Raw genomic sequence first — 22,864 nt, 5'->3', positions numbered from 1 at the left:
GGGGAGCCCCCCGGGGCTGGACCCCCGAGCACGCAAGGCCCAGGGGGGAGGAGGAGGAAGAAAAGGAGGCGGCGTTTTTGCTGTGAAAAGGGGAATTAGTGTCTCCGCGCTGCGGGCAGCGGCGCACCGGCAGCGGTGCCGGGCTCCCGCTCTCCATGAGTGTCAAGACCACACACCCTTCCCCCCGCAGCACCACAGAAGCAGATCGCCACTCGTTTTTCTCAAAAAGTTGTTTATTGAATTGTTCTTAATGTTATTTCCAAAAAAAAAAAAAAAAAACCTTCAAAATTTAGATAAAAAGAAAAACCCTGGTGTAAAATCAAACCTAACGTCTGAACCATGGACATGCTCCAACACACAACAGAACCGATGGCCCCCAGGGGCTGGCGCAGCTCACTGCTGCCTGAGCATCCCGACCCAGAGCCCCTCCTCGGGCCCCCCAGCTGCCTGCACGCACAGCCCCCCTGCCCAAACCTGCCCGCACCACCTGGGAGGGGCTGGGCACCCCACGGCGGGGGCAGAGTGGAGCTGGAGATAAATGGCTGATATCCTCCCAGCTACTCACCCCACTGGGGAGGAGGAGGTGGAGTCCTCCCTCGACTAAGACACGGGTACTAGTTTCTGGTCAACGAGGAGCACGTGGCCCCAGCGGCCCCCTTGTTGGGGGCTCAGCGTGCACCTCCCTCCTCTGCTCACGGCAGCAGCCTCCAAACTAAAGGGGTAAGAAATCCACCGGCTTCTGCTGAATGCGACTTGGACTGCCAGCCAGGCCTCAGGGACGGATGGGCAGGTGAAAAAGAGACTTAACTCTCTCAGAAAGAGGCTATTTAGGAAAAATAAGCCAAGTGAGCGTTCAGTGACTATTTGGGACTATACACAGATGGCGTTTGCCTTAGAGACAAGACACACATGTTGATAGATTTCCTGGCAAGAGCTCTTAACACAAGCCTACTACTGGATCTGCTGGGTGGGCTTCCATGGAGCAGCCCACAAGGTAGCCAGGTCCTCCTAGGTCATGCCAGGGGTGACCAGGCCCTGGAGCATGATCATGAGGCGACGGGCAGGCTTGCTCAGCGTGTTGTGGGGTTCCACCTGGAGGAACTGGAAGAGCTTCTGCCGCACCTGGTTCATGACTGACCCCATGTGGTCACGGGTGATGGGGTCACTGTGGTCCAGGTGCATCACTGCTTCCTCCAGGTAACTGAAGGAGAGACACCAGGGTTAGAACCGAACCCAGTGTGCGATCCCAACTCAAATCAGTTCATTTTAGCACTGAAGAGATGCACAATTCTGCTCCCCCACCCACCCAAACCCGGTGCAGGATGTTCAACCATCAGAAAAGAAACGTCACTGACTCACAGCAGAGGCCACCTATCCCTTCTTCGACACTTAAGGGCAGCCTGTAGCCTCCAGCCCGCAGTTCGTGCAACACAATCTGGCTGCCTGAACCAAGCAGGCACAAGAGCAAGCCAGAACTCCCTACAGAGCTGGAGGTGGCTCTTGGCCACAGGCCATGCCTGGTCACAGCTCTGTAGATATTTTCTTTGGTGCCTTTTTAGCATAAGCAGAATTAGTCACTTACTAGACAGTAAAAATCCTCAGCAGTGAGGCTTATTTCATGGAGGGATAGATTTAAGGTCTTCCAATATGTCCATCCAGGAAAGGGTGGGGGAAGAGCAAGAGTTCTATCAACAAGCCTTTTGAAGTTCAGACAAGCCATAAACTTTCAACCCACAGCCTGACAGTAAGGCAACGTGGTCCCTGCAAACGTTTTTCACTAGCAGACCAGCCTGAACTTAACTTTAGCAGCAACTTTTTACCAGCTCGTCTGTAACTTAGAGCTCTTCAGTTTTTCTAGCTTGCTTTACCTCTATTGTTGAGTTACAAACTTGATTTAAGTCATTTTCCATACAAGACACAGTTAAAACCTGCAGGTACCTTAAAAAGTTAGTTTTTTAGAGCAGATAACAGGGTTTTGACTCACTCACTAAAAATGTTCATGGCAAGTATCAGCACAGTCACTATCTTGTCACACGAGCTTTGCTTAGAACATCTAACAGACATTAATTCCAGTAGCTCCTGCTGCCACCTCCCACTGAACCTGTGTGGCAGTCACGACAAGAAACTGCCAACACAAAGTCCAGCGAGGGGTTAAGAGCTGAGGACAGAGCAAAGTTGCTCTGGATATTAAGCTATTCAGGAAACATGGCACTATCCCTCCTTTTACCTCCACAGAGGGATTGTTCCTTGGCTGGGAGATGGCTGTACAGACTGTGTGTAATATTTACAGACTATAATCCAGGAGGTAACAGCACCTACAGCTGGGTGCCCCTTCTCCTACTACCTCTGGGCAGCAAAGCTTTCCACAGCAATGCCTACAGCTTTTTCCAAGTCATTACTGGTTGTTCACATGCCAGTAACAGGCTACACAAGCTGGGACCTTGGTCGAAGCACCACCTTCCACTTCCAGGCAGTGAATTTAAAGTCAGAGCCAGGAACAGGCCTGCATAGGTTCAGAACTAGTGTTCTGATCATACTCACTTCAACTTCAGTTCCGTACGAGTACCCAAATCTGAGGAGAGCTGCTGAATGAGAGAGAGCAGCACGGGCTGGGACAGCGGGCACGGATGCTGCCCAAATACTTGCTGAGTATCCACAGTCTCACAGACATACAGAACCAGGTTGAGATCAGCTGCTGTCAGAGCCTGCAAGAAAGACACAGTTAGAAATGCAGAGGAAACAGCAGGCAGGTGAGGGGGACAGGACAAAGCAGCGACAGCCCTCTGCCTTGGGGCAGCTCAATGGCTCGCCAGCCTCCTCTGGGAGGAGAATTCTCTGCAAACCCTGCTGTACACACAAACAGGACCAGGCTCTCAGTCTATATGCTCAGAGGACAGCTCTGTGTTCAAAGCAGAACAGATCACAAGCAGACAGAAGGGAGCAGGTTAGAGCTAGCAGCATGGAGCAGGGCCATGTTTGCATCCCCTGCCAGCCCACTGGCATGGCATTGCTATTTTTCTCAGAGGAGTTTGTCTGCAGCGGCTCAAACAGATCTGCCCACATATTCAAAGGCAAAGGCCAGGTCAGGCCCCAGCTGGTAGATCTGTCCGGAGAGGCTTATGAAGCTGTTCCTCTTTGGGGGTACACCATGTGCCACCGCCGAGGGCAAAACACTCTGGCTTACGGGAGCGCTGACGCTGTCCTGGCAGGGCACGGGCAGGGAAGAAGGAACTTAACTACCATCAAATCATGGAACTTGCACAGCTCTGGCTCGACCTGCACGAGAGTGCCACTGCAGCCCTCCAGCAGTTTGCTGCCTCAGGTCTTTTCAGTCAACTCCTGTAGAAGTTGTTGTGGGATTATGTCCCCACCTCAAGAAGCCCTTTCTCCCCACTCCATCCCCAAACAAGCAGCCATGCCCACTGCCAGGAAACCCAGGTACCTGCTGGAAAGCTTGGTTGAGGTGTCCCTGCTGCAGCAGCTGAAGGATGTGAGTCTGCTGAGACTGGAAATCCAAGTGAGCAGAGGGGATTGGAGTCCCAGCCGCTGAGCGCATTGCCTGGACGATGCTCGAGGTGACAGCTGCTTGCTGCTCCTTCATAGCCAGGCTCACTTCACCTTTAATGACTCTCTGCACCTGGGCCAAAATAGACTCCTGCATGCTACAAAACAAAACAAAACCCAAAGGCGTCTCTGAAAATGAATTGCTGAGGGACAACATTGCACAAAGCTTGTACCAGCGAGAAAGCACAGGTTGGCTTGCTTATTGTCATGTGGCTCCCAAAGGGTTAATACAAATGGCTCTGAGGCATTGGAAACTCGCTGAGCAAGGTAGCTCTGTGGCCAACACCACAAAGTCCCAGGGCGCGTGTAGAAGATGCTGGGATTCTGTGCAGGAAAGTGGTGTTTCGGGGAATTAAGTCTCTCATCATACAGTGTTTTAAATCTTTAATGTCTCTGGCTTACAAGCAAGGCTACCGAGCTCTAAGTTCATCCCCAAACGGGCCCAGCTTTCCGCATCAGATCCATCAGATGCAGTTTCCCAGGTGCCAAGGACACCTTTAGAATGAGAACACCCTTCCACTGAGCCTCTGACTTCTCCAGAGCAGACCAGTTCCCAGTGCAGGCTCCACGGCTGTGTGTTACACCCTTCCCCCCCAGGGGCTCGATCCTCCCCCCTCATACCGAGAGTGCAAAGGCATCAAACCTGCTCTACCACAGACAGAACAGCAGGATTTCCCTGGGAGCAAGCACAGCCCACGCCACAAGACCAGAATTTAGTCTGGCAGCCTTCCTGAGAAGTCTGGTCTGCATCAAAGACCCCAATGTGCTCTGACATATGTTCTAGTGGCTTAAAAAAAAAAAGACAGGGGTGTTCTGCCCCACAGGTGAACAATGGCAACCCACCACCAGCTTTACGGTGTGAACACGCTGAAGGCACTGCTGGGATCACCTCTTGAAACAAGGATGGCCAAGCACAAATTGCTGCAGAGCAGCTGGGAGGACAGACCAGCCTGCAGAAACTGCTGGTATGCCTGAGGACACAGAGTTAGGAAGAAAAGCCTTCAAGAGACCAGAAGAACATTTCAGAACTTGTCAGAATTGAGCGTACTTTTGGGCTGCCTTAGGTCCTTCTGTCCTCCAACATGCCCTGTGAAAAGCAGGCCCTGAGCTCCCAGATGCACCAGCGATACAGTTGGTTGTTAGAAACCTTCTGTGGTCTTTGTTTTGTGTCCTACAGGGCAGCAGTTACACCAGCCCACACGCTTTGTCACACTGTGCACAGAGTCAACAAGCAGCCCTGCAGTGGCAAACGGCTTGTTCCACACCTAGCAGGGAGAGGTTTTTGTTACGCACACGTATACCTCTCGCTGACACCTCTCTCCACAAGCCCAGCTGCCAACTTACTTGCCCACGATAATATGCAGCTGATGCTGGACCTCAGCATGGACGCTGGCTGCGACAGTGGACGCCAGCTGCTCGGTGGTGCTCTGGAAGGTGCTGATGAGCTGTCGAAGCTGATTGAGCAGCGGGTCCCGGGCCTCCTGTTCTCGTACTTTCTTGTTTTTCAAGTGAGTCTCGAGCTGTTGGATATCTGCAGCGACCAGAGAGGAAGATATTTGTGCCATCAGTACCTGTGGAGATGGTCAGGGCAGAAATCCAGCTGCCAGGTTCCACACGTCCTCCAGCAGAAACAATTATTGAGCCAGTATACAAGCGTGGGAGAGGGGGGAGAATGCACAAGCCTTGTTCTGGGCTGCATTACACTAACCTAGAAACCCTGCTTCCAGCCTTCCCATCACGCAGCATTACATGATAAAGCAACAAAGCTGTGAGTTATCTTGCGACAGACCTTTACAGGCACTGTTTGTTCAGGGCAAGATAAAGGTGGGAGTAAGGGTATTTGATTTCATACACAGTGTGAGCTGTGATCTGCATTAGTGACAGAGTTCGATGGCAATGAAGAAAGAGGAGGAACATTTCTGACCAAAAAAAAAAAAAAAAAAAATGTCTGCATGTCTGCAGAGATCAAAAAGCTGTATTTTAAAATATTTTATGAACTGGTCTGATCAAAAGAGAGAAAGAAGAATGTATCAAAAGGGAGAAGAATATAAGTTCTATCTGCTTGCAGGAGACTTGTGATGAAGAGAAAGGGTGCAAAATAAACAGCAGCTGGAGACACTCTGCAGATCTATGGACAACATGAGTCGCTGTGCTGGCAGTAGCCAACTTCAGGCCCCCTCAGAAACTAGCTCTGTGGAGTAATACCTGCCTGGCCTCCCAGAAGGCCAAGAAACTGGATCCCAAGCCCAAGAACAGGAAAGACTTCCTCCAGTCCATCAGTGTACAATTTTCCTTACTTGAGGGTATACTTTTCTTTTTTCCAGCCTGACCATGCCTACATTGTTCAGCCACTATTTAACCTCTGATCATCCCCGTACCCTTCTCTAAACCTTCCCCAGTCCATTACCCCTCTGAGATGAGGGCCTAGCTGCAGGACTGCTACCCACTCCATCCATCACCTTCCTGATGTCAGGATGGGGTAATCCTACAGCTGGGCTTTACTACTCAATAAATGAAGACAGATTCACAGAATGAGGCCAAGTGTTTCGCTGCATGGGCTACAAAGACCAGAGGTGAATCTCTGTTCTTACAGCACCACCCACAGAAATTTTCTCACTTCTGCTTCTGTTTCCCAAGTGTGAAACGGAGCACGCAGATGGGCTAAGAGGTTAAACAGTTACCACTGAAACTCTGAAAGGCAAAGACATAAGGACATTTTGTTGTCAGCCCCTAATGCAAATACGCTGTGCAGAGAAAACTCAGAGAAGAAAACCTACTCACATTCCTGCGTGCCCTGCTTGAAGGTGTCATTGATTTGCTGGAACATGGACTGGCAGCTCTTCTCAAAGGCTGGCAACACGACGCTCTGAAATGCTTCCCTGTAAGCTGACTGGATCGGCCCCTGCAGGGTATCGGCCGTTGCCCTCACAACAGTATCTGTAAGATTCTTACAAAAAACACACAGAAGAAATTCCAGAAAATTAACAATAGTCTGCTGCAGACTAAAGATGTGAACAAACAGTGTAGGTCCTTGCAACACACCCACACCAGGAAAGGACAACCCAGTGTCAGAAGCGTGTATTCCCTCAGCTCCTTCCACTGACCAGGCTGCACCGTGACTACAGCAGGCAGAGCATCTGCTTGCTGAGGGGCTGGCCAAGAACATCACGATTTCCCTGTCGCTGAGCTGTAGAGCAAGGGAAGGTGGCACAGTCAGACATGGCTCCTTTCCCCTTCCCCTGCTTCCCTCCCACAATCCACCATTCCTTGCTCCCTAAATGACGTACAAGTGGAGAGCAGAGCGGAAAGCAGAAAAGCCAGTAAACCTTCACCACTTGGCTGATTGACTTGGCCCTAAAAACCACTGCTGGAGTGAGAATCTCTAGTAGAAAATTAACAACTTGGTAAATGAAAGAAAGGTAAAGATGAGGCAAAGCAGGCAGGGGAGTATACAATGAGCTCGCTCTCCTGATAAGCCCATGAAAGAGTTTTGACCACTGGCAGCTAAACTGACCTTACCTGGAGATACAGGTGAGGGGAAGAGGTATGAGGAGTCACTACCCAGGCAGGTGACAACTCAATATCCCCAGGAAAAGCTACAGTCTGGTTCTTCTTACCTTTGATTTCACTAGCTTGGTGATACTCTCTTTCAGTGTCCCCTCAACAGCAGTGAGCTTGGCAGCAATGGTGTTACTTAGCTGGCCAGTGATAGGATCCATGCTCTTGGAAATGCCTAGGCACAACACAAACATGTCACAGTTGCAGCTTTAAGCCTCGAGTCACATGAAAAAGAAAGAGTAGTCAAACTCTTCCTGGATGTGACACAGCAAGAGGCAATGGGCACAAGTTCTAGCTTGGGAAACTAAGGTTGGACATTAGGAGAAACTTTTTGCTAGGAAGGTGGTACAGCTCTGGAAGTCACCAGAGAGGCTGTGGAATCTCCAACCTTGAAGGTTTTCAAGACTTGCCCTGACAAAGTCACAGCTGATCTGATGCAGAATAGTAGGTGCCCTGCTTCAAGCAGAATGGTGGACACTAATGGCTGCAGGCGGCTTGGCCACCAGCATTTCTTTGAACATTTCCTTACATGGATGGTGCCAGAGCATCAAGGAAGGGCAAAGACAAGTTTAAGTTTGCTCCAGTCAAGTCTCAACGTTTCCATACTCATTAGCCTCTTTTGCCTTCCTCCACCAAACAGACCCCAGAAGCTTTATGGATTATAACGGAAGGTCAGACCACATTCTCTGGAAAAGCATCCCCTCTGGGAGCCTCACACTCCTTCCAAACCACAACTCCTCAGATTACACTGGGGCCTGCAACAGTTTAAAGTGCAATGACTACTCTTCATGTAACCTAACTCCTACTTCACGCAGTGCCAACACTTTTACACAGCATGTTTTCAGTCCCACCGGGGCTATAGGGATCCACCTTCCAAACCCAGGCTCAACACTCACACTGGGGTACGGTCTTCTTCATCTCCTCACGAATGGTCCTCTCCAGACGGTTACACACAGCAGTGGAAAGGGTCTGAGAGAGCTGCTGAGACAAATGCTCCTGGAGCTGCCCATTGCGCTGCTGTCCTTCCGTCAGCGCTCGGTCTAGTCTTCTCTCTAATGAGAATGCATGTTAAGGAACACAAACAGATTTCCTCTCCACCCTCAACACTCCGGTCCACAAAGATGGATGCTAGCCTCACCTCCAGAGGCTCAGTGAGAGCAAATTTACAGCTCTGGTGAAAGAGGGGTTTGATAACATTGCTGATGTGTTCCTGTAAACAACAGGGTGCTCTTAAACAAATGATCAGGGTGAGAGAAGAGCTCTGGAAGGTGTGGTGGAAAAGCCAAAGAGCTAGAAGCAGCTCAACAGGGCTGTTCCCTGTGTACTGTGGGTTAACTCAGCTGCTCCTGTAGGCAGCTCAGCTCCATATAGCCGCTCACTCAGTCCTCTGCAGCAGGATGAGGGAGAGAACAGGGAGGGCAAAAGTTCACAGGTTGAGATAAGACAGTTTAATAAGTAAAGCAAAAGCTGCACATGCAAGCCAAGCAAAACAAGGAATTCATTTACTACTTCCCATCGGCGGGCAGGTGTTCAACCATCCCCAGGACAGCTGGGCTCCATCACAGGTAACAGTGGCTTGGGAAGACAAACGCCATCGCTCTGAATGTCCCCTCTTCCTCCTCCTTTCCCCCAGCTTTTACTGCTGAGCACGTCATACAGTATGGGACATCCCTTTGGTCAGTTGGGGTCACCTGGCCCAGCTGTGTCCCCTCCCTACTTCTTGCCCACCCCCAGGCTGCTCACTGGTGGAGTAGTGTGAGAAACAGAGAAGGCCTTGACGAGGTTTAGCAATAGCAAAAACATCAGTGTGTTATCAACTTGTTTTGGTCACAAATCCAAAAACACACCACCACACCAGCTGCTGTGAAGAAAATGAACTACATCTCAGCCAAAACCACTACAGAAACAAAGTAGCCCAACAGCCGTAAAAAGCAAATTGGTAAATAGTTTCCACAGGATGGAATTGGTGGACATAAGCGATATAGGGTACGAAAGCAACCTCAGGCTTCAGAAAAGCTAGTCATACCTCACGAAGCAACCAAGCTCTCTGACGGAGCCAACACACAAACTCTGAGATGCATGTGCATCTTAAAAACCAAAACAAAAAAACCCAACAAAAAGTGAAAAGACAATTCAGTTGCTGACAAAATTCAGTGCAGATAGGGAAAAATTACTCTAATATTACAATATAGCTCTAGACTCCAAACTTCAGTAGAAAGCTATCTGAATTATCTATGAAAATATCAGCCTGATGATCAAAAAGGAAAAATCCAAGAGTAATTAATAAAGAAAACAGAAATCATTGTCATGTCATAGAAGTTAAGACTGGTTTCAAACATGAAACAGGCTGGAGCTGCTCAGTTTAGGGAACATGACCAAATTCAGTGCAGCAAAAGATGTACAGGAGCTGACTACTGACAATACAATAAAAATAATTGGATACCAGGTTTGAAAACACCAAAAGAAAGTACTTTTTAGAAAACACATAAGGGACCTGTGCACCACCAGAAGTATATATGGGTACAGACAAGGTAGTTCTATATTCAGCTATGCAGTGTGGCAGTCAGGTGCTATTTCTGGTGCAAGTACTGACTCGCCTTAAGGAGGAAAGGAAGGAACGGAGCAACCCATAATTACTCTTGTGCAGCTGGCCACTGCCTGACGTAGGATGGTGTATTAGGTGTACCTCTAGACTGCTGCAGTGTTGCAGCACTTATGGTCTTAACGGGTAACTGGAAGATTTAGTGGCATGGAGAAAGTATCAGTTTTTCTCCATTCTACTTTTGAGTGTCTTGCCCTTAGAAAGGGACTGAGAGGAACTGAAGTACTTCTATTGCAGCCAGGCAACTCTACTGCACCTATGGCCCAAGCTACCAAGATCCTTGAACTTTCTTAGCCTTCCTCACGTCTTTAGTCTGCTTTGCAGCCTTCCACTCCTTCAGTGCCATGCCACATTTGCAAAGGATACGCTCCTGCTCCTGCTGGGAGTCAATCACCCTCTCCATATGGCCCATAAGGGAGCTCTGAACGGCATCAAGGTGATCCGTGAGTCTCTGCAGAAGCTCCATCTGGTTCTGACGCAGCTCCGAGAGCTCCCGCTGTTGGCTCCTCAACATGCACATCAGCTCATCCTGGAACTCCGGTGTCACCTACGCGTGGAGAGCACAAGCAGTCGTTTCTAGCAGGATTGGAGGTCAACGCCTATCGGAAAGCTTGACTAAGTCAACTGAAGTGTAACACACAACGCAGAGAAACAGGGCCAGTTTAATCCCTATTTCTAAGGCTTTTGTCCCACAAAATAAATTGATAAAGGTACATGAAGTTCCCACACGGAATTCATAAATGCTTGCTTAGAATATCCTCAACTGCTTAGATTCAAGACTCTCTTCAAAGCTCTGGCGTCTAAAAAAACCAGAAGAAAACACTTTTGGCCAGGTACTGAGAGAGAGCGTTTAGGCCTCTGAATGTAAATAATGACCTCAAACACTTATGAAAAGAGCTGTGTGATCAGTAGAGTAAGAAGGAGGTTTCCTAGAGCACTTTTTCAGCACTTTCACTTATTTATGAATAACCAAACAACTGGAGAAGTATACATCTATTGTCTCTTCACCTGCTCAAAATATCTAAAGGAGGCACACACATCAAGGGCAGTTTAAGAAGCGTACACAACTCAGCTGAGAGCACTTTCTGCTAGATATGAAGGTACTATCAACAGGGATAAGAAATTCTAACGGGCCAGTCCCACTGTGACCCTTACTTTGCTGGGAACAGCTTATCCTGCTGCCAACACATGCGAGCCATCTCAGCAGGGAAGAGTTAAAGAGTGGTAGTGTCTTGGATGATACAGGACTCGTGAGAACAGAAATGGACATCAATATGCAAAGGTGAGAAGGAAACCATCAGTCTGGATAGCACTGAGCAGCTCCTTCTCTGCTGCACAGTCACAGAGCAATGTCGAGCCCAAGCGCAGCCCCATCGCAGCCTGCTCGGGTACAGGAGTGGCCCATGGACTTCAAGGAACTGGGATGAACTTTCTCTCAGGTCTTTAGTAAGACAGTAAATAGAACGGAAGCATCGTGCCCTTGGGATGGACTGCAGAGCAGCTCTGACTCACCTGGTTGTTAGATGATCTTGGCGACTGGTTCACATCCCTGGAAATAAAAAATGTAGTAATCCAATTATGTCAATTAACTACGCTTACTATCCAAGTCTTCTGCCAAAACAGATCACACATTTTACGGTTGCTTTAGATTTTACACTCCAGCTCATACAGGCGATGAAATCGCAGTCCTTACAGCACTGTGACTCCATCGTTTGCACCATCCACAGGCCCTGAAGTTCCTTACAGACTGGTCCCTTCGCAGGGAGGAGATCTGAACCAAGTCTTAACGAGGACTGTTACAAAAAACAACGCACACTCATTTTTCAGTTTTGTCCAAATTCAAAGCCAGGGAAGGCTTTGCCAAACAGCTTTTGAAGGTCTCCTGATATTTTACAAAGAAAAACCAATTTTTTTAATATAGAATTAATGAGCTTCAAATCCTCTAGAATGATTCCAGCTCTCAAGGTGAAGAAACTAGCAATGCCCTCCAGCATATACAGCAGAATAAAGAAAAACACTGAACTGAGCCACTAATATTGCACGACTCCATCCAAGTCACAAATCTATGAATATTCAAACCCTACCAGAAGGAAAGTAAACATTTGTTGTTCCCAGACAGCATCCATTCAGCAACTTTAAAAGGACAGAGGCAGGAAAAATGAAAGGCATTTCTGAGGCTAAGGGCTTGAGTGTCACAGTACAGGACGACAGCCAGAAGCTTAATGCCATAGCCCATCTTTGTTGTAATCTGCACAGCCAGATCCAAATCACAGAGCTATGGGAACACAAGAAGAGAAGAGAGCCCTGTGCAGAAGCTGTGCTGCTCTCCTCACATTAATGCAGACAGGTTGGTCTAATTTCCCATGGGCAGACCATTATAGCCAGCAGCTTGCACTCACAAGACATTCATATGGGCATGTTCAGAAACACACAAAAGCAGCAAGCAGGTAACAAATGATAGATATTGTTGAACAAGGGCACTGTGCCAGCGTTCAGAAGCCAACCAGAAATGGAGGCCACGTTAAGCTACGCTCACAGTGTAGCTCAGTTCCAATGAAGCCTTTACTGAAACTAGCAAATAGATCCAGTGTCCCCCCACAACGTGCAATTTACCTCCCACACATTCTTCTGAAACCCAAGCTGTATTTTGGATTTTGAGTCTCAGCTGGAAAGGTAGTGCAGAACCTACTCCCACACCCCTGTGGCCGTCAGTGTCCGAGTAACCAGCAACACTTTCTGTGAGGTTACTGCCAATGCAAAACGGGGTGAGGGCTGGGAGCACGTGGCTGCTGCCCCGCCTCAGACCCCAGTGTCACTGCTAACAGCCACATCAGGTTGTGGCCCTGCACAGATGATCCCACAGCCACCTGCATTCTGGCAAGCCCAGCATACCCGTCATCTTTCTTGCCCTTCCGCTTTAGCTTCGGGGAAGCCCGAGGGGATGCCTTGGCTTTCCAGTCCTTCACAGGCAGCCTCTGCGTAGACGTTTTGGCACCAAATCCACCTGACGTAGAAGCCAAGCTTGCAACTTCATCATCATGGTCACTGTGAAGGAACAGCAGGGGAGAGGACATCACTTGCAATACTGGAGAGCGTTAGCCTGTACCGAGGGGAGGGGATTCACACTCTGCTCTTCCTCCACACACGGCCAGAGTCACGCAGCTAAGGACGCCCGCCACCTCGAGCTTTAACACAGAGGCTACTCCAGAGCTCGGTGTGTGCTGCTCAGTTTTGATCCAGGTCTGCTCAGGCTGAGCTCAAGTGCTGCACAGCAAGCCCTGAAGGGTCTCTGCATTAGGGATAACTGTGGTTCAGGCAGTGTGGTGGAATGACGCCTGCTCTTGCTGCACACACACACACACAAGCACATAACCCCCAGGATGTGACACTGACCCAGCAGGGAAACCCAAGCACAGCACATCCGTGCAGCTTTACAGACAGCAAGCACATTACACAGCAAGCGTTGTAGGAGAGTCAGGTTGAGCCTAGGAAGTATGTGATCCTCAGGACCTTGGAGTCTTTCAGCTGCTGACCAGCCATCCAATATAGGCTCCACGTTTCAGTCTGAATCTGGATTATGAATGAACCCTCAGCCGTCAAACTGAGCTTGCCAGGCACACAGAACGTGCCCACGGAGCTTTAGGGCAGCTCATGAGGGAGCAAAGGTATCAAAAGCAAGACCCTAACTCCTGAGATATCTTGCTACCTTATCTAAGGCACTCTATTTGGAAACTGATCCTTTAATAGATTTTCACTAATAATTAAACCAAGCTTGGTCCATGCCCTTAGGAGCTGCAGAGTCAAACTTTTCCCTACAGACAGTAAATTGGACAATGCCCAGAGGCCAACCTCATCATCAGCTGAAGTCATCAGAACATTACAGAAGCTGGACTGCATACACACATTAAGTCAGGAGACAAAGCAAAGACATTCACCCCACACGTGAAGGCTTGCTGGGGACAGAAGCACGAATGCAGCCTGAACTGAGTCCATGCAGGGCGAGAGAGGGGGCTGAGCACTCGGGTACCTTTGTTCTGCACTAGCATCCTGGCTGTCATGCTGCAGCAGGTGGTAACTGTGTCGATGATAGGAAGAGCTCTTGTGCTTTTCTTCAACCTCATCCCTTGGGCTAGAGGAGGAAAAAAAAAAAAAAAAAAAGAAAATACCATCATGGAAGTCTTTTCCAGCTTGGATATTTGCTCACTCTACTTCTCATGAGATCCAGATAGAAGGTCTAAAACAAACAAAATCCCACACCTATCTGCACAGATCCAGAGAGCAGCAAGTGTTGTTTAGAGGCAATAAACACTCAAAACTTCTCCATGCATTTTTCTGGAAGCCTTAAGAAGGGAAAAACAGCTCAGCTATGCTTCAGGCACTAACCAAGAACAATCTCCCAACACACAGTCATGCAAGACAGGTAAGCCACCAGTCAAAATGGGCAGTGCTGTGCACTTCAGTGAACAGCACCATCTTGGGTTTGTTTTTCCTCAAGTAATACTGGTCACCGGGGCAAAAATCAGTGCTTCTCAGTTCTTTCAAGTGTCTGAGCAGCACACAGAGAGAAGCGTGCCAATTTGATGGGTTAGCTCTATGAGACAGAATTGCAACAGCGAATCCAGTCTGAGTTTCATAAAGGTTCTGAAAGGAAATTGGAAGTTACACATGCTCCTAAGCCATAAACCAGGTCTCTTTGGATACAGTGCACAGGAAAAAGTTGAAACAGAAATGAGCACTTGTTAATTTCATGTAGGCTGATGGCTTGACTGAGCTGGAATGTCAAAAAAAAATTGTACTGATGCACAAGTGAAATATCTCAGACGCAGAGATATCTGATCTGATACTCTGATATGAGAAGTCCTGAAGAATTCAAAGACAGAGTGGTGTTGAAGGGAGTTGCAAACTCCTACAAAAGTATTTTCTCAACTTCAAATTATGAGCAAAAGCAAACACACTGCATAGAGACACAGCCTCAGTGACCTCCCCAAAGCCATCAGAACTGAGACCATTTCCTGAAGCAGCGTCCTCAGGTGTGGAGGCACAAGGTGAGGCCTTGCTCTTGCAGTTCTGATGGGAGGGAACAGCCCTGGATAGTTTCGAGGGACAACACTGACACTCTCAGCGTGTTACTCCTGTTGAAAAGGAAGGTGTCTGCAGACTCTGATGCTGCATGCAGCCCTGGCCTAGACAGACTCTGGAGATGCCAGATGCACCTTGCTGTTCCCATCTCACTAGAAGACAGGGACACTAATTCTGTGATGAATCCTAGCACTGCTCACAGCATAATGGTTTGCTCCTGGTAAGCAGGCATATGTGATGCTGCCCCATTCTGCAAGCCTGCTCCACAGAGACACTGTCGTTCACTTCCTGACTTTTGAAGTACTTTATTTAGAATGCTAGCTGCACAGAGCCAATCCTAGAAGAGAAATACACCATTATCTTATAATCAAACCTGTGTAAATTATGTGCTAATTGATTCCTTTCAATAAGAGCATGCATGAATGCATCACCCAGGGCAGAATTTAGCTTGCACTGATTTTATTTTCATAGTAAAATAAAAAAAATCCCATCTCATGTCTCCATTCCCAGGTGAACATGACAGCCAATAAAGTACACTTTTCACCTTCTTAACAGATCCTTTGTGCTGCAAGGGGTATTAGAGAGCACAAATTTTTAGAGCTGGTCTAGGAAGTTCAGGACACAGTATACACAGACCAAGCACACAGGAAGGCTGAATCATCAGATCCTTTAAAGAAAGGAGGGATGGATAACTGGTCGGGTTTAATCACAACATAAGAGCTTTTGACTAAGCCAGCAATTTGGCTAGTGCAAAGAAATTGCCCTAAGCAAGACAAACCCAAGTGATTACCTGTCTGCCATGCTGTTCCTGGTTTCTCTGGTTATGTCAGGAGCTGCTGGCCAAGGCTGACTCACAACACTGTCAGAAGATGCATTTTCCTGAGTTAAAGCAGTCTCTAGTAACGATGGAGCATTCAGTCTGTCCACCTCCACTGGAGGCATGTCCAAAGAGTGGTGGCTGTGCTCTGAATTGTGCCGGTTCCTCGGAGACAGCAAATGCAAGGCCGAGGCAGCGGATGCCATACTGTCTGCGTGATGACTGGGCTCCAGCACCTCCGCAGGGAGCCCAGACGGAGCTGCCGCAAAGCTGCGTTGCAAGGTCTCGGAAGCAATCTCTGGGATATCTTGGGACATGGCTGTGGAAGCAGAGGAAATGACGTCTGGCGAGCGCTCGCGGGTGGGAGAGGCCTGGGGCACCACCAAGGGCTCCACCTCCTGTAGTTCCAGTGCTAGAGAGGGGTTTCCTGGCGTGACCTTAATTCAAAAGAAAAAAAAAAAACAAACAAACAAGACCCTTCAGGGTAATGTGGAGACACCCCAAGAATCAGCTGGTACCAACCACCTCTGGAAACAGCCAGCTGTATCTTTTCCTCATGTGAGCCCTGTGCTCCCACTCTGTTCAGCAGACAGAGAAGGGCCCCAAGACTCGTAATGGGCTCTCAGCTGGGCTAATAACACACTTCAGACAATGCTAGTTTGAACACACTTTCAAAGGAAAATCTAACACCAGTTCTACCTCGCTGCTCCAGGATCCCTTCTCTTTGAAGGAAAAAGTTAGTTTTAACATTGAGTATCTCCTGGACTGAAAGCTTATTTCAATTTCAAGCTTTGGTCATAATCTGTTTTACATCACACCTGGAAAGAAAAATTTAGGAATAGAAAATTATTGTTTCGGACCTTTAAGACCAGCAAGGAGGAAGAAACCTTTCCAGGTAGCACTGTCTCCTAACACAAAGGCTGACCATTTCCAACCACTGTGATAGCGACAGCACAAGCTAGAACTTTCTCTAGATTTCAGAGACATGCTGTTTTACACAAGGTCAAGTTCCATTAAGAGGGGTAAACCTGGCTGCAGATCTGTGCCAGTAGCTGTGCTTTCCCAAGGGGAGACACTGGCCCTGTTAACGTCCAAATAAGTCTAATTTCTGAAAAGAGGTCCCTTGGCCCACGAGGAGAAGGAAGGGAGCAGCATTTGGAGTCTTACTGGAACAGGTGCCTTTGGTGTTAGCTTGTCAGGGAGGCCTGGGATAAGAACGGAATGGCTCCTAGGACTAGTCTGGAGACTGCTGCTACTGCTACTCAGCGTGAGGCTGGTGTCCAGCTGCATCTTGGGGCTCACCGTCAAGTCTTCCGATGGCCTGCAGAAAACAGACATACAACCAAATCAAGCAGGCCAACCTAATGATACAGATCTGCATGAAACACCTGAGGAAACGGGATCCACAGGTCACCAATCCAAACTTCACTCGTGTTCTCCAAGCCCTTGCTCTTTCCACCATGGTCAGCCACTCCCTGTCAAGTAGCAGCTGCATCTCCTAGTCCCCACACAGCCCAAAGAAAGACCAAGTGGAAACAAACAAAAAAACCCAAAACAACAGAGGACATCACAATCTCTTAGAATTCGAGGGGTCAATGAGAAAAGGGACCAGTTATATCTTCAGTGCACACTGAGAGTTTAGGGAAAAACAGGACACTGTGGGATAGGTCTTTGTCCTTTTTCCAGCCCACAGAAATGAAGTTTTCACCTCTTATGCAGCCCAACCCACCACAACACTAGTAAGATTTTCCTAACAGTCCCAATTATCTCCCTGTCCTTGGTGGCTGCAGTGTTCTCTTACCTGTAAACAACGACAGCCCTTTGGGAGAAGCATGTAAAGCAACAAAACTGAGATGCAATAAGAGAATCCCTAGGAGGCACAAATGAAACACTACTGTTGGCCCCTCGGATGACAACAAGCATGCTCCAAGCTGCATTAGAGATGCAGTTACCCATATAGGGACACTGGGACACAGGCCAGTTTCTAACTCTAGTTACAATCTCCTCTCCTACAAGATACACCCCAGCTCTGCATCACCCTGAAGGACCGTATCAGTTCAGCTGCAGACGTATTATTTAATACATGCGCTATTTACCTGGGCATAGAGGCATCTGTGACAGAAGTGCTACTCATGGCTGTGACTGCAGTCAGGGAACTGACGCTGCTGCCTGGAGATACAGCAATCTGTAAGAAGATACACAGCGGTCAGGATGTGACAGAAGAGTCCGACAGCACAGCTTAACCTGAGAATGCTGGCTCCAGTACAACTCCTAAAGAGTCTTTGGTGAAGAGGAAATTAAAAAAAACCCCATAGGTTGAGTTGTACTGCTAGAGTGCTCAGGTGCTGGTCGAAGGTAAACCCCAGTACATCCTCATCACATGAGCCATGATTGTTTTTATTGAGCAATCGCTCTCCCAAAACAAAGTGGCATTTTGCAGGGTTCTGCACCAGATTGCCATTTTTGTGCTTTGAGCTAAACTGCTCTTGCCAAGGTCTGTTGCCACTAGTGAGGCCGGAGTCTGTAGAGGTCCTTCAATGCTGACACATGGAAGTAGAATGCTCCGATGCACAAGAAGAGGTATTGCTCATCGAACTAGCTGGCTAGCAGTGAAGAACACAGTGCTGGCCCCCACTGCTGCTTCTGGCTACCAAGAAACACCTACAGAGAACACCAGCATAAGCACACAAGTATTCAGCTGGGAAAGCTGATGTGGCCAAGCTTACACTTGACGGTGCTTATGGCAGAGAGCAGAGATTGAGCCGAACTCAAGGCTGTTTCCACCCTACAGTGCTCCTGGGTGCTGGTGCCAGCAGGAAGAAGCCTGCCATGAAACAGGCAGCAGTGAAAAGCCTGAACGGTTACACTGAAGAGTGAGCTGCTCTTTGCAGCAAACAGTATGTGCACCCATCACCCCATCAACAACTTCTCCCTGCTCCCTTGGGACATCTTTGCATTGGGAGGCTACCCACCCTCAGGCACAAAATTAACTCCTGCACTCAGCAACTTCACCAGCAACATCAAAACCTTTAGGAGGAGTTTAAATTCTTCTTTGCTCCCCAAGTTGTTGCTGGGGTGGTGCTCTCTCGTTAGTCAACTCAGCACAAACTCCATTGCTGCACATCTCTCTGTGCTATCCATCTTCATCCGGGCTCCTCCAGTGACACGTCCAAGCTGTGGTGACAGCCATATGTTCCTCCCTTGGAGGGGGAAGCCCTGCCTCAGGATTTGTACGTGGAGCCCTACTCACAAGCACTCTCCTCCTTGCTTCCAACAACTGTATTAGCACGGCAAAGAACTGCTGACAGTCCATTTCTCACAGGAAGGCAGAGAAAACAAACAGCACAGCTTCTCACCAGTGAAATCCACACCTTGTAATTAAGTTGCAGATCACTTTTCTTACAGGGTGCACTTCTAAAAATACTTCTAAATTTGGGTCTACTCCCATTCTAAAAGCACATGGAGAAAACTACACAGTCAAAAAATTCAGCACAGAGATTCAGTAGAGGCACAAAAGCAGGCTATAAAGCAAGAATATCTGAGTGGGTTTAAGACAAACTAACATACGACACTCGGAGGCAGAGCAGCCAAGAAACAGCGAGCTTCTGCATTTCTTCTTGTTGGCATAACTAAGAAGGGGCAGCAGAAACCTGCGCTGAGTCAGACAGATGCACACTGTCGGTGCCAGACAGCCTCTAGAAATGCCCAGCAGGACCCAGGGGTATGTGATACAGCACTGCTGGCCACACACATGTGACAGAGCATTAAGAGGAATTCTGTGTTTTCTGACTGCTCCATCAGAGCAGTAAATGCATGCTCATTGCAGAGATGACCAAATCCCACAGAAGGCTTCACGTGCTTCCTGATACCGAAAACCTTAGAACACACACAGAAGTCTTGTCTTCTGTACAAGTTAAGGCCTGCTGTGTTAGAATCAAAAAAACCCCACTGGATCACCGATTTGCAGATCTCATGCAGAAGATGTTACAGGCCCATCTACACACCTGATAATTTCAGACACGCATTCCCCCAGGATCCCATAAGACAGGATGTGCAGAGATGGCATATTTTTTTCCATTATAGTTATATCACAACCCCAAACAACATGTGTAAACCAGTAAGAGCAGTCTCCCAGCTTAGATACAGCTAGTTAGCAAACCCGTATTTCTACACAACACAGCTACATCAGCAGTTCTGCAGCTAAACACAGCACTCGCAGCACAAGCTTAGGCCAGCTTAGCATTTTAGATGTGCCAACATGTCTTTACTCAGTTTGGTTACATGCACAGTTTCCTGCGTGCTTTGCATTCAGCTAGCAGAGCCTATCAGTCATTACTGCCCAGAAAAAGTTCCCAGAAGTATCAAAATCCAAACACACCCCTTGTACCGACAATAACAGTGCTGCTCTCCAGTTACCTGTTGAAGAGATGTACTTGGTGTCATGAATGCATCTGGAGTCATCAGCTTAGGTTTGGCATCATTTGAGAGGGAAAGGAAGTCTGCTGGCACAGGCAGATCAGCGATACGCCGCAGGTCTGGTTGGGAGCCGTGCACTGATCCTTTTTCAGATCCCAGCCCTTCTGTGCTTAGATCAGCCATGTGGTCTGGAAAGGCTTTCAAGGGAGAAATACAAATCAATTTACAGGAACTTCCCCCAAAAGCTAAAGCTTTAATTCCACAAAGTATGAAGTTATGCCAGCCATACTGGTTTCCAAAAAGAATGAGCAAAAGCCCTGCAACACCCTAATCAAAGCTTAGGGCAAGGCAAATCTTGTGTTATGCTTACTCTTTGTATGCTAAACAGTGGATGTTGTGGCTTTGATAATAAGGGATCCAAGCTTCCTTTCTTCCCCAAACGCAAGGCCAGTTTTAACAGCCACATCCCAGAATGGTGAATGAACTGAAAGGGCACTCTACACACAGCCCAGCTCCCCTCTACCCCCAAAGCTCTGGTGTCACTGTAATCTCTTCTGCCTGACAAGAGACAAAAGTCTAGTTTCTGGCAGAAGCGATTATCACCTAGCAAGGTGAACTCAAGCATGCACAAAGCATCAGCACTCCTATCCTAACATGTCCCCATGCTCCATACTCACACCGGGGTCTAACCAAGAGGCCTGCTTCATAGCTAGTCTGTATTCAGGGTCCTTTATGCAATGACACCACTCTATTACAAAGACACACCCAAAGCTGCCCTCCTGCTGTCCCCCCCGCACCAACCACCTTTAAAGGCTCAGCAACACTGAAGATCAACTGCTCACCAAATTCTTCATGAGAGCCATGGGAAGGCATGGATGAACTTGTGTCAGGACTATGAAGAGGCTGGAATCTAATCTGCACATCCTGTAGGGCCCTGAAAAAAAAACACCAGGCATCTCTGATTATTTTATGAATCACCAAGAGAAGTCTAATGCTTAGAAGATTTCTCTTCACAGAACTGATTCCCTTGGAATACACTTTAGTGTTTCCTGCCTGTGACAGAAGAAGCAGAAGCTGATCCTCAGCTGCACCACTCAGTTCTGGTGCCCAGGGTATTTGGGAGATGCTTCCCAGCACTTTATACATGAGCACAACTCTTAAGTCACGGCGTACTCATGGTGACAAAAATACTAGCTTGCCACCACACCATGAAGTGCTGCTGCCTGGTAAGGCCCCAGTGACCACACCACAGCTAGAAGTTTCTGTAGCTCCAAGTAGTTTTTGTTATGAGCAAAAGGGATTGGTAAATTAACTTTCCACAGCTCAGTGCAGGATTAGGGCAACCACAGACAGCTGCCCGTGGTAGCTGCTACACATACTCACTTGGTGTGCACACAGAAGAGTTTTATCAGCACGCCTGCTGCTGATTCAACAGCCCCAGCTCCCTGAGCACCTTCTGGAAGTAAGACAAAAACATGAAGTTGGATGGAAACTGCAAACAAAGTACTAGGAAAACATCACAGTAAATGAACCAGCAGCAGAGAACCAGCACAATACAGCTTCATCACCTGCCTCAGAGGTGGATTTACCCTGCTAAGGGAAAGTATATCTTACTTTCCCTTTACTTTTCAATGTGAGAACAATCAAATTTGCTCTAATCCAGCCAAACAAGCCTCAAGAAAGAGGGGGGGGGGGGGGGGGGGGGAAGATTAAAAAAAAAAGTAAAGAGGAGGAAGCTGAGATCTGGAACTGCCAGAGATCTGTTCTGGCTGTTGAAGTGACTGGTTGGGTATTTTTTAAAAGACACACACTAGTTTATATTGTACAGACGTTCAGACCAGGGCTCAACCATCCTTCCTGGCTGTAAATAGCTATAGTTATGAAGAGCTTTGCAATAACTTCCCCATAGCTAGTGCTGACAACACTCACCCAACACCTGTATCAGTCTCACTGCTCAGAAAGCTAAGGAGGCTGAGTAGAAAAGATAAACCCAACTCCCTATTAATGAAACGTATTAGGCATTCCTATGCAAATTGTCCCAATTATGTGAGCACCAGTCAGGGACCTGAAGTTTCAGCCCCAGTCTGCTGCTGACTTGCTACATGTATCTATCATTTTTGCTTCTGCATTTCAGAGCAATACACCACAAATATTGACAACAGGGATCAACTGTTAGGCCTATGGAAGCACATGACACAGCTTTACCGATAGCCCGGGAATCTTTCTAACTGTAAACATGTCCATGTTATTCAAAGCATCTTTACAAATTTTACTAAGAGAAAAGTAGGGGATCAGGAGCAAGCCAATAGTTGAAGAGAGACAGTGATGAAGGAACGCTTGGATGGGACAGTTCTGCACAGGACTCACCGTCATATTCACTGTAGTAACAGCCAGAGAAAACGTTTCATGTGTCTCTCCTCTAAAAGAGAGTTACTTATTCATTTCTGTTAGGAGAAGCTTTGTGGCTTGGCAATATGCCTTCTGGACACGATGGAGAAGAACCCCACCTTTTCCTTCAACTCAGACTGCATACTGTCCCCACACCGGTCACAGCTCAGGCAGAATGATTCAGAAGCAAACAATTGGTTTCTCAAACATCAGAGGGGTGAGCATGTGGTCTAACTACAGAGTTTACTCAGACGAGCCGTGACAGAAATACGTTCTGCCAGTTCCTCCAGGAACCCTTGCGCTCCTGCGAGCCTGCATCAAACTGTGCTGGAGAGGGACTCAGCCCTGTGCTGCCAGAGGAAGCTGTCCCCCGTGTTTTGCTGGGGGCAACGACGCTACGCAATCGCAAAAGCATCACAGCTCAGATACCGAGCAGCTAA

The 22,864-nt window shown here is 48.0% G+C and overlaps 1 protein-coding gene across 2 annotated transcripts in view; it reads right to left on the bottom strand.

Moving 5' to 3' along the window:
* Nucleotides 1-195: 195 nt before the first annotated feature.
* The window catches only part of EDC4 (enhancer of mRNA decapping 4), a 38,123-nt gene continuing 15,454 nt past the window's right edge, over nucleotides 196-22,864 (bottom strand). Inside the window, exons 13-29 of one of the 2 annotated variants that reach the window (XM_074881160.1) lie at nucleotides 21,420-21,492; nucleotides 20,879-20,970; nucleotides 20,037-20,233; nucleotides 17,717-17,805; nucleotides 16,788-16,941; nucleotides 15,594-16,057; nucleotides 13,752-13,853; nucleotides 12,617-12,769; nucleotides 11,237-11,273; nucleotides 10,091-10,271; nucleotides 8,019-8,174; nucleotides 7,182-7,297; nucleotides 6,346-6,511; nucleotides 4,909-5,095; nucleotides 3,443-3,662; nucleotides 2,542-2,705; nucleotides 196-1,201 (exon numbers count right to left, since the gene is read on the bottom strand). In XM_074881160.1, the coding sequence (XP_074737261.1) occupies nucleotides 1,009-1,201; nucleotides 2,542-2,705; nucleotides 3,443-3,662; nucleotides 4,909-5,095; nucleotides 6,346-6,511; nucleotides 7,182-7,297; nucleotides 8,019-8,174; nucleotides 10,091-10,271; nucleotides 11,237-11,273; nucleotides 12,617-12,769; nucleotides 13,752-13,853; nucleotides 15,594-16,057; nucleotides 16,788-16,941; nucleotides 17,717-17,805; nucleotides 20,037-20,233; nucleotides 20,879-20,970; nucleotides 21,420-21,492 (2,744 nt within the window). In that variant the 3' untranslated portion in view covers nucleotides 196-1,008. Of the gene's footprint in view, nucleotides 1,202-2,541; nucleotides 2,706-3,442; nucleotides 3,663-4,413; nucleotides 4,830-4,908; nucleotides 5,096-6,345; nucleotides 6,512-7,181; nucleotides 7,298-8,018; nucleotides 8,175-10,090; nucleotides 10,272-11,236; nucleotides 11,274-12,616; nucleotides 12,770-13,751; nucleotides 13,854-15,593; nucleotides 16,058-16,787; nucleotides 16,942-17,716; nucleotides 17,806-20,036; nucleotides 20,234-20,878; nucleotides 20,971-21,419; nucleotides 21,493-22,864 lie in introns of those variants that run through there. The other variant, XM_074881161.1, reaches the window with a different exon arrangement.

Source organism: Strix uralensis, chromosome 12 (assembly GCF_047716275.1).
Source record: "Strix uralensis isolate ZFMK-TIS-50842 chromosome 12, bStrUra1, whole genome shotgun sequence".
Lineage (NCBI taxonomy): Eukaryota > Metazoa > Chordata > Aves > Strigiformes > Strigidae > Strix > Strix uralensis.
The sequence above is the reverse complement of the archived record's forward strand: the minus strand, read 5'-3'. Positions and strand labels throughout refer to the sequence as shown.